General features: G+C 41.1%; 1 protein-coding gene and 1 long non-coding RNA gene across 2 annotated transcripts in view; both read right to left on the reverse strand.

Moving 5' to 3' along the window:
* PKP1 (plakophilin 1) overlaps positions 1–15,472 on the reverse strand; it is a 48,373-nt gene that overhangs the window by 21,645 nt on the left and 11,256 nt on the right. The window contains exons 2-3 of the mRNA XM_081009817.1: positions 13,326–13,426; positions 1,743–2,161 (exon numbers count right to left, since the gene is read on the reverse strand). Of these exons, the coding sequence (XP_080865943.1) occupies positions 1,743–2,161; positions 13,326–13,426 (520 nt within the window). The remainder of the gene's footprint in view (positions 1–1,742; positions 2,162–13,325; positions 13,427–15,472) is intronic.
* LOC308479353 lies at positions 7,468–12,119 on the reverse strand. Its single transcript, XR_013987635.1, has 3 exons — positions 10,522–12,119; positions 8,599–10,399; positions 7,468–8,223 (listed from the first exon to the last, which is right to left on the reverse strand). It is a non-coding gene; the product is annotated as an uncharacterized lncRNA (long non-coding RNA).

Consider the following 15,472-nt stretch of genomic DNA (forward strand, 5'->3'; position numbering starts at 1 on the left):
CTCAAGAAAGAAGGATGGGGTCAGAGGTTTTTCAAGACCATGTAGACCTGTGAATTACCCACTCTGAGATTAGAAGTAGAGGCAGATTTAGGGGAGTTTGACCAGTTCAGTTACAATGGGCATGGAGCTTTGGGGATGTCACCAAAGACACCACAACTATTATTTATAATGGAATGAGAGACGTCTCTGCAGAACCAAGAGCAGCTGGCCCATCTCCCCCACTTGTCCTGCCCACCAGATTATTTAAAAACAGTTTTCAATTTGAAGATTGTTTCTTTGAAGATTCTGTTTCCAGATGCCTATAGGTTATAGAAGCTGTTTCCCTTGGAAAAAAAAATTGGCATTACCAGTGGCATCCGATCCTCTCCAAATTAGATACTGGACTGAATTTTCAAGTTCTACAGTGCTTCAGAACCATGCAGATAGTCTCAATTCTAGAAAGGAGACAACTCCCCAACAAGAACAAGTTCAACTGGCAAGAAGATTCAGCAACCAGGCCCAGTGCTTCAAGACAGACAACTCCCAAATCTGAACCAGTTCTACAAGGTGAACCACACCCTATCAGGAAAGGTGCTACAAAGAGACCACTCCTGAGAGACATTTGGCAGAGGACAGTGTTTCTCACTCAACAGTTATGCTGCTGATGAATCTTCATGAGCTGAAATGGCTCTCTCATTTTTTAAAAGCTCTATAATAAACCAGATCTGTAATAATATTTTCAATGGTAACTAGCCTTTTCTTAGGGAGAAGTTTGGGCAGGGCAACTAATTTGACACTCCAGAGTGGCAGAATCTCCTCCTCACACACCCAAAAAAGTCATGAGTGGTGCTATAGAGACTAACACATTTATTATGACATAGACTTTTGTGGACTAATATCCACTTTGCCATAGGTCTGAAGTGTTATCCTGAGTTAGCAGGTATGCAGCAGCCCATACTTGTCTGCTTAGGATAACACTTCAGGCCTCTGAAGAAGTAGACTCTGGTTCATAAAAGCTTGTGCCATTTTCTGTTCTTTAAAGGTGTAACAAGACTTTTAAGCTAAAGTTCCATAGAGTTCCAAACAATTTTTCTGGTTTCCATGTCACATACCTCAAAATTGTTGTTGTTGTTGTTATTATTATTAATAATAATAATAATAATAATAATAATAAAAAACTGCCCTATACCTGCAAGTCTCAGGGCTGTTCACAGAATAAATCTAACTGAAGGGTCAATACATCAGTTTTCACTGGAATTTTCTTTACTCCAAAGCTTAAGACATTTTAAAGTTACCACTAGTAGGCTAAACTAATTACTTGAACCTCACTTAAACCTTTAGTTCATAACTCTTTACTTGGGAAGAACAGATAGAGAAGAGGCATATGTTATTGGTGCTGAATATCTGACTGCCATTATTAGTGTCACAGATGAATGATCTGTTAAATGTGGTGTCAAGTTAGATTCTTTAACATAGAATTCTTCCTTTCCAACTGAGATCCAAACAGTGCAATCCTATGAATGGTTACTTAGAAGCTCCATTGTGTCTAGTCCAGCTTGTTTAGGATTGCAAACTAAATGGCTCAAGTCTTGATTCATACAAGCCACATCAAAAAATCAGGAGGCAAAACACCAGAATAAGGTTCTGATGGGATTCAGAATTGGCAAACCTTTTCTTTCTGCATGGTGATGAAAACCAAGTAAATTGCCCTGCATACCATGAAGAAGAAATCACAAGCAGAAAGGACACACATGAGAACTTACTTTGAGTTAACCTGTCCATAGACTGCATCCTGCTTGCTGCTAGCAACAGGTTGTACATAGACCATGCTGGCAGAGGTGCAAGAGGGGCTGCGGACTGGAACTACTTTGTTTGGCCTTGTTGCAGTTGTAATTCCATGCTGGTTGTTGCTTGTGCTGTTGTAGAGGCTATGACGATGCATACTGGTCTTGTGACTCACACGGCTTCCACTCTGGTTTCTCCTCAGCGTGCCTCTTGGAGGGTCATAGTAGAGGTCTGGCTCACTCCGGCTACTCTTCATAGTCTGCACAAGGCAGTAATCACTGCCAGGAACAGTTGGGCTACAGACCTTGTTGTAGTTCCGGCTGCCCCAGCCGTCCATTTGGCTGTAGGAGCTGTAGCGTTTGTTCTCAGCTTCTCTTTTGAGGGTTCCATTGTACAGCTGGGGGAGATTAGGGAGAGGGAGAAGGGGAAGAATAGGAAATACAAGGGTCAAAGTTAGAATTTCACTTGCTTTACAAAGACCACTTAGATCCCTGAGAGGTACTGAGCACCATGTCCAATGAAAGTAGAGTGGCCATGTGCTCTTATACTGGACAACCTTCCATTCGAAGGGCTGTCCAGTCCAAGCCCAGCTTAAAGATGAAGTACCCTAAGAAGGCAAAGCAGGGGCCTTGACACTGCCCATCAATAGTTACTACTTGTCAGCACACTGATCAGTATTCCCCTCTATGTGTTTCTATTTAAATTAGAATATCTTTTTTTTATTTAAAAAAAATGCATCTCTATACAAAAAATATCCTATGCAAATTTTATGTATTTCCTCTATCTGGGGGATGCATAAGTAACCACCCTAATCGAAAGTAGCATTCCAATCATTACCTTTGAGAGGAAGAATGAATGAGCCATGTTCAGTAGAAGCAGTGACAGCCCAAGACATTTTGCTACCTGAAGCAAAGTCCACATGGCACACCCATCACCAATATTTGGGCCAAGATTTTTTTTAAGGCTTTCTGCACCATATAGGAGGCACTCTTTTTCTGCCACACCCCACCAATGCTGCTTTATGGAGCCATAGCCAGATCTACCGTCCTCTTACTCATGGAAGCTATAGCGAAAGGGGCAGGGAGCAGGATGATCAGGCCTGAATCAGGCTGGTGCAGCAATGGGGCCTGGATCCCCAAACAGCTGTGCCACAGATCCTGGCCTGGGTCATCCCCACATGTGAAACACCCCTTTAAGGATACTGCAAAGCCTTCCATGAGACTGGTGGCCAGTGGGAGGCTGCCAGAATTGGATGGAGCACCTCCTAATCCAACACACAAACACACATCTGGTAGAAGGACAGTTTAGGTTGCTCTGGACGAAACCAATTCCTGCCTTCATCTAGTCTCATAATGGCTCTGCCTAAAGCAAGTCATTTCACATTGCTGGTGAATTTCACTCTACTCAGCACCCCTTGGGATTTTTCTCATCACAGCGTTACACATTAATATGAACCGAGTGTATTTTTACCCCTCCGCTCTCAACAACAAAGTAGAGGGGAAATGACAAAAAGTGCAAATAAAATAGAGAATTGCAACCACAGGCCAGAGCTGTCTCAACAATTCACTGAAGTTCAGTGCAGCAATTTAAGAACTTCCTAATAAATTCTCATTTCCCCCCCACCTCACTGAGGCTTTTTGCATCTACTTAATGAACATATGTTCAGAAATTTGGATTTGTGAAGAATCTCAAGTATGTCCTGGCCTACAGTGTAAACATGTTGAACCATCTTCAAAATTAGAGTATCTCTAACCCTCTCTGGCAAAGTAACTCTCTTAAGAGAAGGAGACAGACTGTGAAACACCATAGTATGGATTCATTCAGTTCAAGGCTATTTGTGTGCTCATTTGAAGGTTACTCTTTTACCACACATTTCAAGCAGAATATACTGTATTTTTTGCTCTATAAGACTCACTTTTTCCCTCCTAAAAAGTAAGTGGAAATGTGTGTGCGTCTTATGGAGCAAATGTAGGCTGTGCAGCTATCACAGAAGCCAGAACAGCAAGAGGGATTGCTGCTTTCACTGCGCAGTGATCCCTCTTGCTGTTCTGGCTTCTGAGATTCAGAATATTTTTTTTCTTGTTTTCCTCCTCCAAAAACTAGGTGCGTCTTGTGGTCTGGTGCGGCTTATAGAGCGAAAAATATGGTACATACATGTATCCATGTAACAATAACAACTTCAGTAATTTATGCTTGAGCTTGCTTTTCCCTCCTTTCTCCCACCCCCCTTTTCTTCATGTATCATGTCCTTTTAGATGGTGAGCCTGAGGGCAGGGACCTACTAAGATATTTGTAAGCTGCTCCATGAGGCATTCTGCCTAAAGGGTAGGTTTTAGAAATGCAATAAATAAATAGTGAAACCAGAATGTGCAGCAGCATCCCATAGTGTTTACTCAGGATAAATAAATCCCACTGTATTCACTAGGAGTTTTGCTTTCAGTTAGCACACATATTAAGGCTAGATCTAGACACATCAAAGAAGTGTTTCAGTTAAATGCATTGTAAACTCATACAGGGAAATCCAGTAGGGAAAGACAGGACTCCACAGTGCCATCTGGTGTCACAGTTTTATATCGCATATACAACGTTTTTTCTTTGCCAATCTAGCTGAGTCCTAAGTGTCTGTGAGACAGCTGCTAATTATGTCCCTAACATGATGCATTCAACCAAAGTGTTAATGTCGTAACTTCTGAGTTTGTTTTTTAAGCATGCACACCAGTTTTGCTCTACTGCAGGCTTCCTCAGCCTTGGCCCTCCAGATGTTTTGGGCCTACAAATCCCATGATCCCCAGCTAGCAGGACCAGTGGTCAGGAATGATGGGAATTGTAGTCTCAAAACATCTGGCGGGTCAAGGTTGAGGAAGCCTGCTCTACTGCATCACTGGGATTCAGTGGGTTCTCTGAGACCTTCTTCCTTGTGTAGAGTACTATTCCAGTTAAAATGCACCCAAATTTATGCCTTAGTCTTCCAAACTCAGGGAAGTGTTTCGCTGACACAAAGCTTTCCCTGAGAGGAATGTGTCCTTGTTGGAGACAGAACATTTTCCTTTCCTGTTAAACGTGAGAAGCTATGGCCCTCTCCTGTCCATCTTACTGAGAGACCATCTGCTATCTGACATGGCAGGAAAAAGAAAAGAAAGCTGAAGAGCAAAAGTAGATCTATGCTTTCAGTATAAAAGAGCAACTGCAATGCTGTCTATTAAAAAACAAACCACCAGCTAGAATCCTGGGAAAGAATGAGATGCAGAACCTTGGAGCCTGTGATATCAGGGTTCAGCTTATAGCAAAATTCAAACATTGGTTTTGATAATGAGCTTATTTTAACACCATAGAAGCTGTTTTTCCACATCTCTGCAGGATAAATCTTGTGCATCTCACTCCACCCAAGCTGTGCTTGCATTGACTTGTTTCTAAGAACTTGTTTAGCAGAAAGGTGTCTTCCCAGAGCTAATAACTTGGCATCCACAGCTCCCAAGCTTCACTGGGAAGAAGAACATGCTAACAACTCAATAGCACAGAAAAGGAGCCTGCCATTCCAAAATTCAGGATACCCCCCTTGATAATTCCTTCTCATAAACACATCGAAATGAACAGTGTACAAACACACTTGTGCACAAACGTCTTTTTCGTTTGTTCTCCTTCCAGACACTTGATGTGAATAAATGCAAAAGAAAACAGAAGCCTTACATAAATAATATGTTAAGTCTTTAATGGAAACATAATAGCTAGCTTTTGTTAGCTGCAAATGCCCCAGGGACTCAACATCTGTGCCAAGTCGCTATCTCTCTATTATTCTCTCTTTTGCTGCTATAAAGGCGTATGACTTACTAAAAAAAAAAAAAGAGTGTAGCCAAGGTAAGTCTCCAGCCATTCAAGCTAGATCAGACAGCCTTGAACATAGCCCACATAGTTTGAATGCAGCAAATGTCAACACTGGAGCAGCAAATAGCTGATCAAGCTAGCACTCAACTTGAAGTGCAAGAAGTAGAATGATGGAGAAGGGGACCACAATGCCATGTGGAATTTAGTATAACGGCCTTTGGGTATCTCTCATTTAGCCCGTACCACCAAGACTGGTCCTGGTAGTTTCCCAGTCTGTGTTTGGTTCTGGGATGAGGAATCAGCAGTAGGATTAGCACAGCTGAACCAAGACATTTTGGCATCCAACGTGGACCCCAAAATGGTGTTCCTTATCCTGCCAGGGAAGAAAGTGTGAGAGGAGATATACAGCAGGAACAAAGAGTAAGGTTGATAGTGGGATCTGCCGCCTCTATAAATCTTGCCACCTGAGGCAGTTACCTCACCTTTCCTCCTGGGTGGGCTGGCCCTGAGGATCAGCATAGTAGCCCTACCATCATTTGATTTTCTTAAACCAGTATTGAAGAGCCATCTTTTTTCCATAGCCTTTACTGGCTACTGCACATCAAGCTGTGGAAATGGTTCCTGTTTGTCTAGGTATTTGTTGGGTTACTTGTTGCTTTTGTGATGGCTCTTACTGATGTTATGAAATAGATAACTTCAAATGGTACAAATTATATTTTATTTTATGTCCATATTGTAAAGCACCTGGTGAGGGAATTTCCTTGAAAAGTGGGTCATAAATTGTATTTGATCCCATAAATAAATGGTGGGGTATCAAAAGCACTAAATCAACACATCTGACACCATCCCAACCCACCTCCACACAAAACAAAACCCTTTATGCAAAGGCAGCTTGAATGCTTGAACATGTTGAACCCTTGCAGCTTGACATGAAACAAATATGTTTGGGCATATACTGTATACCTTCCAGATTGGTTAAATGCCAATCCACTCTTTTCAACAAACCTTTTGAATAGGCTCAGGTTCTGGCTCCCAACTTTGTGTGCATGGCAAGATCACCAAAAACAAGGAACTAGTGATTCGGTGAAGAGACTCTCTGCATTCTTCTGCCAAGTCCATTTGCAATTGAGGTTGGCCTGTTAGGTGAAGGGGCATTGCCTCACTAACCTAAGCTTGCCTTCAGCCAGCCCTCCAGCTGCCTGTTTCTACTACAACAACTCTAGGTAATGGCAATGGCTATAACCTTCTTTCTCCTGAGTCCCATTGTTGTCCCTTGCAGAACTTAGCAGGGACGAGGATGCAGACAAAGACAGAATTAGTTGGCTCTGCCTGTCAATGACTCTGGCTACACCCACTGTTGACCTGCCTGCCCCACCAGTCCCAACGGACCCCAGCACCACTGTCCATTTCCAACAGAAGGTGGCTGCTTTAAGCAAATATCTCTCACCGCTTGAATTATTGAGTACTGCTATGGAAGCAGTCAATGTCAGATCCACTAACACGTGGCTAACAAGGGCAGCTGGCAGGGGCAAGTTTTTCACATTTGTTTTGTTTCAGTCTAGAGCAGCTGAAAAGCATTAGAATCAGGTTCCTTGGGGGATCCATCATGCTTTGAACCCAGTAGATCCATAGATTCAGTTTTAGCGTGGGCGGTCCTGTGGTGTAAACCACTGAGCCTCTTGGGCTTGCCGATCAGAAGGTCGGTGGTTCGAATCCCTGCGAACTGGTGAGCTCCAGTTGCTTGGTCCCAGCTCCTGCCAACCTAGCAGTTGGAAAGCCTGTCAAAGTGCAAGTAGATCAATAGATACTGCTCTGGTGGGAAGGTAAATGGTGTTTCTGTGTGCTGCTCTGGTTTTGCCAGAAGTGGCTTAGTCATGACCCGGAAAAACTGTCTGCGGACAAACGCTGGCTCCCTCACTGTAAAGTGAGATGAGCACCGCAACCCCAGAGTCGTCCATGACTGGACTTAACTGTCAGGGGTCCTTTACCTTTACCTTTTACTGGCTACCATTGATACTAGCTTCTCCCTACCAATGGCACTCCTCTCTGATGGCAGAAGTTTATGGGGATTTTAAAATTTTGCTCTAAACTATGACTGGGGCCAAGCAATCCAATGATTCTGCTAATGTATATCAGCAGCTTGTTAATGTCAGCATAACATTAAGTGTATCTTAGGATCCCATAGCAATCTAGGTGACGTAGATGGAAAATATATTAATTCCTTATTAATCATCATCCGCTTAGTAATAATAATTTGTACAGTACTTTAGTGTTGGATTATCTCAGTAATCTAGGCCTGCACAATTTGCCACTTGCCAAGTCAAATGCAGTCTATCTTCCTTTTAAAACATGGTTAATTAAATATATTAACACCCCCATAAGTTAAGTAAGTAGCAATTATTGTAAATGTTCATATCACCAAAATGATTCACAAAGCACTTAAGTGACATGATAACACGTTTATAATTTTTATTGTGCGAGGCTGTGGTCACCAAGAACTTTTCAGAAGTGGATCCCTATCATTCTCCACCCTGTCTAACTGGGGAAAGTGAACCACAACCCGCACACAGACACACAGAGACAATTGGAAACTGAATAGGTCAATGGGAGAGACAGGAATTGAACCCACTCATGAGCCTACTTATTAGTAAAGGTAAAGGTACCCCTGCCCGTACGGGCCAGTCGTGTCCGACTCTAGGGTTGTGCGCCCATCTCACTTAAGAGGCTGGGGGCCAGCGCTGTCCGCAGACACTTCCGGGTCACGTGGCCAGCGTGACGAAGCTGCATCTGGCGAACCAGAGCAGCGCACAGAAACGCCGTTTACCTTCCTGCTAGTAAGCGGTCCCTATTTATCTACTTGGATCCGGGGGTGCTTTCGAACTGCTAGGTTGGCAGGCGCTGGGACCGAGCAACGGGAGCGCACCCCGCCGCGGGGATTCGAACCGCTGACCTGACGATCGGCAAGTCCTAGGCACTGAGGTTTTACCCACAGCACCACCCGCGTCCCTAAGCCTACTTATTAGGTGGTTCCAATTTTTATAGCTGGCAAAGCGATTCGTAGAAAGATAGGAACCGAACAAAAAAAACCTACAGGTGGTTTAGTTACTTCTAGAGCAGCAGATGGTGTGGAGGTAAAAAAATAAAATTGCACAAACAATGGGAGGAGGTGTCTCTCAGGCCAGAGGGGAAAGCCAAGGCAATGAAATATGATGGAGTGCCACTCTGAATGATGTATTGTGCACACCCTAGATCCTGCTTGCGAAATGCACTCATTCCAGTCTGTTACACACAACTGGAAGAGAAAAACTTGGATAACCAGTAAAAATAAAATAAAATAAAATACAATTTCCTCTGGATTTGAAATATTTCTTCCCTTCACTGTTTCATATTTTTCTTTGACACTTTCCCATCTCTTTCAGAAGGCACAGATGTCCAAGTGTCTATGTATTTATTTATTTATTCATTCGTGCATGCATAAAATTTGTTATTTTGTATGCTCTCGTTAATCAATTGATCCAAAGACAGCTTTGTCATAATTTGAGCAGGATGTGAAAATGAATTCAGACAACGTTTCTTCTCACACTCACACATAATTTTTGGGGTCATCTTATAGTGCAATGAATTGCATACTGCCCTGGTATCCACATGGCAGAATTGTTTAATATACAAAACAAATAAATAAACACACCTATGTCTGACATATTGTCTGACACTAGCCTCAATCACAGGCAAGTTTAAAAAAAACCCAATTTTTGTTCAACTGGCTGGTGTTATGAGAATGCATTTGACTCTGAAATTATCCAGTTCTGCATAAATCTCACTGCAAGGTGACTGGGGGAAAACGTTTCATGCTCAGTACAGATCCTCATTTATCTGTCTGGGTGGTATGATGCTTTAATCCCCAGATAAACAGATGATTCTCCTTCCTTTTCAGCTGGGCTGCAAAGAGTTTAGCTCTCAGTGGCGTCCCACGTCACTATTGCAGCTCAGCCAACCAGTTTCAGAGGATTCCCCGATGCAAGCAGTATGGGCAGAAGATTACAAAGATTTCCCTTTCCATCTCTCAGACTTATAATGCTGGTGAAACAGGATTACCAGGGACAGCGTTATCATAGTACAATACATTTAGATGATGGCTATTTGAATGTTTTAACAGGATCCAATTTGCAGAGCCATGAAAAACAGCAACTTTGTAACATGGCCCGGTCATGGGAAACCCAGACAGCCGTGGATTTAACCAACACCCAACAGCTTCCATTATTCTTTCTCTCTCCCACCTCCTTTATTACTTGCACAGCATGATTCTTCTCTCATGTTTGCCTGAATCTGTCTGACTGCAGCATTACCGACTTTGAATTTATACAGTACATTGTTAGGCGTGCCCTCTGCAATGAGTAGCCTTCGTTCTCCCCAGCCTGTAAATTCCCTCGTTTACAAAAGATTTAACATGCTTCAGCAGTAGTCATTTCCATGACTAATTAAAGAAATATTTCTAATGAAACTAAGAAATACAGAAGCCGAGTGACACGTGTGTGCAATGAGAGAAGATGTTCTCCTGAGAATCTCTCCCTAGGTTACGGAATGTAATACACAGCAGAGTTTTGGAAAGCAATGATGCCCATTCAGTTAGCTTTATAGGAGGCAGAGAAACAGCTTGAAGCCAGTTTTCACATTGAATTTGGGAGACAAGAGAGTGTGCATGCTTACACTATGATCTGCATACACTTTGTGGCTGTGTGTGTGAAGAAAATGTCAGTTATGTGTGTTTCATTTTGTAGAATAGATCAGGGGAAGAAGGCATACAAAAATAAAACTGGAAGGGAAGATATTGCACAAATTCTACCCTTTATCAGGCTAAGAAATTTGATGGTCAAACCAAGCAAGAGATGTAGTGCAAAAGTTTTTGTTCATTGCAGGTGCAGGACAGATATGCACTCTGTCCTGAGACTTATTGCTGAGCACATGCTGTTATTGCTGGGAAGGGAAGATCTTATGTTATGTTGTAGACTTCAATATCCCAAAGAGACAAAGCCAACATAAAAAGTTTCATTAATGAGAATGATCAAAGAATTGCTCAGAAGAAAAGGCAGCCTAAGGGAGAAACATGGTATGCAGTGGGATGTCCTATTGTCCCATCATCATGCTCTCCAGGATAGGAAGTTCCCCCACAGCTGGTGATTATTTAGGCAACCCAGGTTAGTGAAAGATGTGGTTCTTCTCCATTAGGGCAATGAGATTCATCTTTGGAGGGGTGTGTGCTCTCCATCTTCCTTGTTTGTTTACGAAGGCTACTGTTTTTGTTTTGAGGTTAGTGAGAGTGCCAAGGAAACCAAGCTGAGCTGGCTATTTCCTGTGACAGGAGGAGGAGTGTATGAGAAGCAGCTTGGGAAGGCAGTGAAAACCATCCTTAAATGTGACTTACACAAGGAAGAAGAGAGCAGGAGTTCTGCAACAATCTCTCAGTGGGAGGCACGAGGTGGACTGCACACAGCAATACTGGGAAGCTGCTGGGCGGAGAATGCTTGTGCATGTAGGATTGCAAATAGGGACTGGCTCAGGATTGAGCCAGAAAGGCAGGGGTTGATTTTGAGTGGCAGGACAGCCATCTCAGTACAGTATCCTTGGGTGCCTGATTAGAAGTTAAGCACACTTGCCTCCACACTGCTCCTAGTTTCATTGCCGTTGTAATCTTTGATAGAGATAAAAATAAAGTTGTGGTTTGTTTCTAGTCAAGTTCTGGAGTCCCTCCTTTATTAACCCATAATGCTGCTTGCTCTGTTGAAACATTACTTCTTCCTGGCTCTGGCAAAATTCATGAAATCTTGACATACTATATAACATAAATGCACAAATACAGCAAAAATATAGTTCCATAAACGTCTTCAAGCATGACCAACAACTGAGCCTCAATTTGCCCCCCATGGTAATGGACTTGTAGCCTAGGCCAAGTCCCTGCTTTACATGACTGCCCCCACCCCAAATCTAAGCAGATGATTGGGATCTGAGTCAATATATAGTTTTTAGAGTAAAATTGAGTTATGCTAAAGCTCAAAAACTGCCAGCTGACTGTCTGGTGACATTAAATTCACGGATAATTAAAGACAGAATCCTACAGACCAATTTTGAGAAGAAGCTGCACATAGGCAACCAAAGAATAATCATACTTAAAGAAATTCCAGCTCGAATTTTGAGAGAAAAAAATAATTATAAATTTTTGACGGAAGCACTAAAAACACACAAGATCTGTTATAGATGGGAATACCCATAATGCATCTCATTTACATTTAATGGAAAGAAACAAAGATGTAGACACCCAAGTGAGGCAGAAACATTCTGGGAAAGAAATAAGAAAAAGCTGAAAGCAAAGAGACCTGAACCAGATGAGGAAGAAAAAGGAGCGGTGGGAGGACGAAGAGAACAGGATAAAGATAATCTTAAGGACTCTAAATAAAGCAGAGAAATGGATTTGGCTTGGAACGTTAATGGACTGAATAATAAAAAGAAACGAAACAAAATAGAATATATTTTACAAAAACAAAATCTGGATATAATTTGTTTACAGAAAACACATCCCCTTCATGGTTCACTGCCTTGCCGTGGTGAAGGGGCTTGAATAACTCAGAGAAGCTGAGTTATTCATCTGGATATAATTTGTTTACAGAAAACACATGCTGCTAGAAGACATAAAAGAGTGTTAATAAATAAAAGATCAGGTTTGGACTTTGTTTCTTTGGATGAAAGCAAAGAAAGAGGCATGATAATGTATATAAAAGAAAAACTTGAAACGAAAAAAAATATAAGGACAAAAAGGGACGAGTGATAGTGGTACAGGTATCGTCACAAGGGGGGGGGAATAGTAATTGTGGGGATTTATGCAGCAATTTAAAAAAAAAAAAACTTTTACAAAGAATTAGACGGGAAAATGTTTGAATTTATGGACCAGAAAATAATATTAATAGGTGACTTGAATGGGGTAGTCTCCCTAGATATGGACAGAACAATAAGAAAATCAGATTCTAAAGAAGGGAGACTACTTATAGGTTTTTTCAATCTGGTTGAGAATTTTAAATTGAATGATGTATGGAGATATAAAAACTCGTTTGAAAGACAATTTACACATTTCTCAGAGCCTAATCAGCTGGAAGAACTGACTCAATATGGATCTCAGAAGAAATAGTGATAAGAACAAGAAGGGCAGAAATACAACCTAGGACTCTCTCGGACCATAATCCAGTATATCTGGAATTAAAAGGACAGCAGAACTCAACATTCAGATGGAGACTAAATGAAAGCTTATTGGACAGCCAATCGACCCTGGAAAAGGCAGAATTTTTTTTGAAGGACTATTTTGAAATAAATTTAAATCAAGATACAGATATAAATGCGACTTGGGACGCTAGCAAAGCTGTGATGAGGGGCTTCTTCATACAGCAGAGTGCTTACAGGAAAAAAGTAAGAGAAGAAAAAAGAAAAGGGGGAAAAAATGAGATCATGGAAGAATTAATGGGAAATGGGAAAAAATTGATAAAGGCCCCCACATCTAAGCAGATGATTGGGTTCTGAGTCAATATATTCAACAACACATCATATAGCATAACAGTGACATATCATTCTTGTTTCAAATGAGTTATTGCCTTTCCAAGGAAGAAAGCTATTTTTGCTTTGTGACAGAAGAGCCCCACCACTGTTTCTTCCCTTGCCCACCATCAGCATCCCATGGTTCTTAGAGAAAACCTTACCCCATGTCCCCAGTTGTTGCTCCCTGTGTGAGCTTTGGCATAGTAGGAACCACGGGCTGTTCCATAGCTGTGACCATCAGTCAGACCATCGTACATGGAACCTGGAAGCAGAGCAAAAGAATTAGGTGTGAAAACTATGAATCCTGATTTGATTGAATATTTCAGTGACTGAAGTTTAGTCTCTCAGGAAATTAAATCTCTCTCCCTCCACCCAGTAGGTAAAGCACAATGGACTCAACAGTAATCAAGAAGAAGAAAGCTGCCTCTCCAATGGATATGGTTGTACTAGGCACAATGTCTGCCCATTAACCTACATCAAGTGAGAACTAGTGATGGATCGGTCCATGCCGGTTTTGCAGGTGTTTGTTCACACGTCTGTTCCATCACACATTAATCGCCAGTTTTTAAAAGAATACATATGCAAATTTCATATTTAAATTGTATTTAAACATGTATTTAAATATGTGTTTTATTTTATTACAAAATGCATGTATTTTGTCTCAATGTACACATTTCTAAATGCACATTGTCCTAAAATATATCTTTTCTTTACACATCTGGTACATTTACTGAGCCAAAAATTATGTCATAAAATTCAATTAAGTACAAAATCTGAGGAATAATTATGTTCCAATCTCTGTGTTTGTCCTGGAGATATGAATTTGGCTGGTTCACTTAAAAATGAATGAAATTATCCTCCATCCACAATAAGAGCCAGTTCACATGTCTCCTACCTTATGAAGAAATTTTTTAAAAACAAAAAGTTAAATTCTGAAATTTTCCATGTTTTGAATTTGTAAAGAATTTTGTTTTAGCTGTAAAGCCGATCAGATGAGATATTAGACAACTCATCAAACTTGGTGTTAAGTACATGATAAGATTCCTCCCAAATAATGTATCGCATAGTAAATGGTGACTGGTAAATGCCATAGTATATTTCCAAGTGAGATTTCTCACATCACTTCTATCATATAAAACCCCCACTTACAAACTAGGTTGTTGACATGATATTCTGGCCCCAGAACACTGTATTTAGGCTAGGAAATGTGATTCCTGATGATATGACAGCCCCTCTGCTCCCCCTCTGCCCGCCCCACACAACAGTTTAAATTATACCCCCTCGAATCTGTGCCCCAGTTATCAAACAGCCCCTAGAGACCTAAAAGCTCAATACTAGTAAGGTTGATAGGATTTATTCCTTAGTTTGTAAAAATAGATCTGCTTGCTAGCACATATTGTTCTCTCACAGAAGTCTGGAGTGGAGAAATGCCTGCCAATGAATCCTTACCAACTGTGCTCATTTACACAACTTTCACTTTGCTTCTGTTTGAATTTTTTGCACAGTGTACAATTACTGACCAATGCCTTCTTTACCTTCTTCATCCACAAAAATGGGAAGTTGTCAAAATGGTAATATTTAACTGTTAAGGCAGCATAATGTAAACTAATGTCCAAAATTATGAGAAATGGGGCATGCAACAACTGCTTCAGAGGAAGCGCACATGAAGTCAACAGTTAATCAAAGTCCATTGTATGCAATGACATTTAACTCCAATGAAATGTTAAGTTAGGTCCATTAATTTCAATGAGTCTACTCTGAGTAAAATGTTGTTGACTACTACCCACTGAGTTTCAGTTATTAGTAATCAACAACAAATTAGCAACAAAGTCCAACTCAGAATAGACCAATTAAAATTAATAGAACTAAGTAATACTCATTTGTTTCAATGACTCTCCTCTGAGTAGGATGAGAATTGGATACAACCCATGCTGCACATAGGGTTGGGGCACCACTAATGACTACTTCATATGTGGCCAAACTAAATATAAAATTCTAAAAGAGAAACATGTCCTATTTGTGGCCTCTAAGGTCAAATCATGAGCAAAGGAATGAAGTCTTCCTGGTGCATACATATGCAAGAGCCCCAGTGATGCTGCAAATAACTGTGGGTGATGTTCAGCATTAGTCATGCTCAAAATAGACCCACTGAAATAATTAAAGTAATTTACATCAATTGATTTCAATGGCTCTACCCTGAATATGACTTAATTGGACCTTGTCCTATAATTTAACACTCCTGATGCAGAAATTGTGTATTTTCTGTTGGCTGTTGCAGATCATTGTTCCTGAACTGGAACAAATATCA

Source organism: Podarcis pityusensis (assembly GCF_964106645.2).
Source record: "Podarcis pityusensis genome assembly, chromosome: 6".
NCBI classification, from domain to species: Eukaryota; Metazoa; Chordata; class Lepidosauria; order Squamata; family Lacertidae; genus Podarcis; species Podarcis pityusensis.